The sequence below is a fragment of the Microtus ochrogaster genome, chromosome 15 (genome assembly GCF_000317375.1).
Source record: "Microtus ochrogaster isolate Prairie Vole_2 chromosome 15, MicOch1.0, whole genome shotgun sequence".
Classification (NCBI taxonomy): domain Eukaryota; kingdom Metazoa; phylum Chordata; class Mammalia; order Rodentia; family Cricetidae; genus Microtus; species Microtus ochrogaster.
Genome location: NC_022017.1, coordinates 28,793,305 through 28,797,486, shown reverse-complemented (window position 1 = coordinate 28,797,486; position 4,182 = coordinate 28,793,305). Strand labels below are relative to the sequence as shown.

Here is a 4,182-nt window from a genome sequence, read left to right as displayed (position 1 = left end):
TGCTGGGATTAAAGGCGTGCGCCACTACCACCCAGCCTAACTCTCACATCTTGATTTAACCCATTCTTTTAAATCTGTGTTCAGCATGAGGTTGTTGCTTACTGGGAAAGATTTAGCATGTCTGACCTGGCAGCTCCGTGACTGCTCGCTCTCTCTCTCTCTCTCTCTCTCTCTCTCTCTTTCTTCCTCCCAGAATTCAGTTCTGTCTCCCTGCCTACCTAAATTCTGCCCTATCATCAGGCCCAAAGCAGTTTCTTTATTAACCAATGAAAGCAACACAAATACAGAAGGACCTCCTCCACCATCCTAACCTTCTTAGCCCCTCCCCCACACTCCTAGCTCCTCATGGAAGAGTGCATTGTGGCTGTGTCATGGCTTTGTCTTGCCCCATTCCCAACTAATCCTGGTACTCAGCTCCAGTTGTTTGGAGGGTAGAGTCATCCTCTGCATGAGACGCTATTATCTAGACCCCTTTGAGGTCCTGTCAAGGCTGAGAAACCATTGAGAATGAGGGGACAGACAGACAGCAAGAGGCAGCAAAAGAGGACCAGAGAGAAACCGTGTCTTCTGGACCTGGCAGAACCGCTCCACCCATAAACTCACAGCACCTGTGATCGCCTGCACAAGACCTGCGCAAGATCAAGCCAGGCAGCATCCTAGCATGGAGCGGGAAGGGGTGAAGAAGCCTCCACTCCTGGGGAGCCCTGCAGACTTGATAGTCTCTGTGGAAGGGGAGAGTCAGTTTTCTTTAAGGTGTAGTTCTTGGTAGGTCAACCATACTCTAATGGATGACCCCATACTCAGGAGTATATGTGTTATGATTTCAGCCACAATAAGACTGATACTTCAGGGTTCTAGGGCCATGCATGTGCAGACAAGCCCTCAGAGAGAAGTGCCTAATGGCCTCCAGGTATGTTAAAGGCCCCCGAGTGACCCATGTATGACTCAGCTAAGCTCTTGCGGGCATGCGTGACCCCCGTCACCTGCATATGCCATAGCCACACTAACCCCCTGTGCCCATGTGCTAGGCAGCTTTTAAAAGCTGGACATGCCTCCAACTTAAAGGTGTGCGGTGGTGGCGCATGCCTTTAATTCTAGCACTCGGGAGGCAGAGGCAGGCAGATCTCTCTGAGTTTGAGGCCAGCCTAGTCTACGAGAGCTAGTTCCAGGACAGGCTCCAAAACTACAGAGAAACCTTGTCTCGAAAAAAAAAAAGTGGGGAAAAAAATGCCAGGTAGTGGTGGAGCATGCCTTTAATCCTAGCAATTGGGAGGCAGAGGCAGAGGCAGGCGGATCTCTCTGAGTTTGAGGCCAGCCTAGTCTACGAGAGCTAGTTCCAGGACAGGCTCCAAAACTACAGAGAAACCTTGTCTCGAAAAAAAAAAGTGGGGAAAAAAATGCCAGGTAGTGGTGGAGCATGCCTTTAATCCTAGCAATTGGGAGGCAGATGCAGGTTGACCTACGTGAGTTCGAGACCAGCCTGGTCTACAGAGCTAGTGCCAGGACAGGCTCCAAAGCCACAGAGAAACCCTGTCTCGAAAAAACCAAAAAAAACAAAAAACAAAAAAACAAAAACAAAAACAAAAAAACCCAAAAACCAAACAACAACAACAACAAAAACCCAAACTAAGACAGAACTTGTGGATTAGTTAGTGTTTGACAAGTTGACCCTGTCTTTAAAAAGTAAAGGAGGGAGGCAGGAGGACTGAAACCTGGAGTCCTGTGCCTATGCCTTGTGAAAACCCCTCTTAGATTTTTATTTTTTTTTTTTTGGTTTTTCGAGACAGGGTTTCTCTGCGGCTTTGGAGCCTGTCCTGGAACTAGCTCTGTAGACCAGGCTGGTCTCGAACTCACAGAGATCCGCCTGCCTCTGCCTCCCGAGTGCTGGGATTAAAGGCGTGCGCCACCAGCGCCCGGCACTTTTCAACTTTCGATGTACTGAGCAACCACTTCCTGCCGAGGTCTAGGTAGTCCTTTTGGGTTTCGTTGCACACAATCCAGTCCTTGCCTACATAACCCGCCCTCGCATCGGCTGCTCGCTGGCGCTGACTGCAGCCTCGGCGCACAGGAGACACGAGCATGTACACGTGTCTCTTTCGAGCTTCCAAATGCGCTTGCGCAAAAGCTGCGCGGGAAAACTTGCTGCAGAGCCGGAGCCTCGAGGTGGCTGTGGTGCAGATGACGGCTACTGACCATCCTGCGTTTGGGAGAGATGAAGAAGCGGTGCTGCTGCTCGAGAGGACCCATCACCGGCACGATCCGCGCTGGCTGCTGCCCGTGTCCCCTCATGTCTGTCTGGCCTGCGCACTGGAGCTGCTGCCGGAGCCCGGCGTGTCGGTGCGACCTAAATCCTCCCCCGTGGATCTGGCGCGGCCATTTCCCTCACCCCCCTCAGCAAGCCGGTTTCTCTGAACTAGGCTTTCCTGAAAGGAAGCCCAAACCCCATACGCTTCCCTTAGGCTCGCCCCTCTCTCGGCTGCAGCGGCCATTGCTGCCCCCACATTTGGTCTTCCCTGCAGCCTGCTTCCTCACCCCCTCTGTCCAGGTCGACCTTTCCTCAGCGGGTGCTGCCTGTGGCTTATCCTGTCTCTAGGGAGCCTGCCCCTGGGTGCACTGAGTCTAGCTGAGCCCCGGAGCCACGTACACCTCTAGAGCTCAGCGCCCAACACCATTCCCTCCCCTCCCCACACCACCCGCTCCCATGTTTGCTGCCCTTCTCCATCTTTAAGAAATAGTTCCGACTCAGCTCTTCCACCCCACTTCCTTTTAGCCCTAGAAAAATGCGTGAGAGGCTGTTTTGAGCTTTGCGATAACAGGAATGGCGACAGGCCGAGGTTCCTGACAGACAGAAGTGGGGTGTACGGGAAGTTTGTTTGTTTGTTTGTTTATTCTTTTTTGAGACAGGGTTTCTCAGTAGCTATGGAGCCAGTCCTGGAACTCGCTCTGTAGACCAGGCTGGCCTTGACCTCACAGAGATCTGCCTGCCTCTGTGACCCCCCAGAGGCCGGGATTAAAGGCTCACATTGCCATGCCTAGTGTTTCCCCCCTTTTCTTGGCCTGACTTTTGTCTTGGGCATTTCGCAGGAACTGTACAAGGGACTGGCCAGTGTGAGGATTTATGTGTTTTCTCTGTCTACTGCTGAGGCTCATGAAGGGTTCCCTGAATCCTTCCCTGGGACTGTTGAAGAGGAACGAGCATGGGCCTTAGCAATGCCTACTTAGAGACTTGGATTTGAGTCCCTGGGAAAGTCTCCGAGCCTGTCTTCCTCATCCACAAAATAGGGCCAATATTGTTTTTTGCTCGCTTCGCCAAATTGTTAGGCTGAGATGTGTTGGTGGCACACACTTGTAATTACAGCACTTGGGAGATAGAGGCAGGAGGATCAATTCAAAGCTAGCTTCAGCTACACAGTGAGTTTGAGGTCAACCTGGGCTACATGAGACAAAAAAAGAATGTCTCTCTCCAAATGTATTGGTGGAGAAGAGTGACTGGGAATACGCATTATGTAAATATAAGGTAGGAACATTAGTTTCTATATACTTCTATATAAATATGAGTTCTTTATATATGTGTGAAATAATGGTGCATTTATCCATACTCTCTCTGGGGAGTATGGCTCTCCCCACAGTTTAAATGGCTGCTGTAGTATTTCGGGCTATCTGATTATATTTGGTTGCCAATGAATACTTTTCTTCATCCACTCAAAGTTGGTGCGCAAGAAGCACGTAGTGTTCTGCTTCCAAGATGCTCTCGTGAGACACACCTGCTTGGTCACGCAGCTGGTAGCTCAGGACCTGCGAGTCTGCATCCGTTTGGTACGCGTGCTTTTTGGTGAGCATCAACGGGAAAACTGTCATGAAGTTGGCGTGTGAAACGTGGTTTTCCCTCGGAGGATTTGGAAAGACAACTTTGATGCTTTGTATCATATGGCAGTTAACTAGCAAGTTTTGTTATACTCATAGCAAGATGGCTCCCTTCCTAAGCTACACGAGTCATTCTAATAAGGTAACTGTCCTTATTAGATCTAAGAGGCTAGTGAATTATGGGAAGTGGGCGAGTCCTCCTGTACAGTTGAGGTTCCGCTCAGGGTCGGAGGCCTGGAATGGAGTCTGCTGACCTTGGTTATGATACTCATCAAGTTGCCTTTTCATGTGCCTTGGTTTCTTTTTTTTTTTTTTTTT

General features: G+C 50.2%; 1 protein-coding gene across 1 annotated transcript in view; it reads left to right on the top strand.

The window, feature by feature from the left end:
• Positions 1 to 2,163: 2,163 nt before the first annotated feature.
• Mei1 (meiotic double-stranded break formation protein 1) overlaps positions 2,164 to 4,182 on the top strand; it is a 59,647-nt gene continuing 57,628 nt past the window's right edge. Inside the window, exons 1-2 of the mRNA XM_026782416.1 lie at positions 2,164 to 2,337; positions 3,709 to 3,832. Coding sequence (XP_026638217.1) covers positions 2,179 to 2,337; positions 3,709 to 3,832 — 283 coding nt within the window. The 5' untranslated portion in view covers positions 2,164 to 2,178. The remainder of the gene's footprint in view (positions 2,338 to 3,708; positions 3,833 to 4,182) is intronic.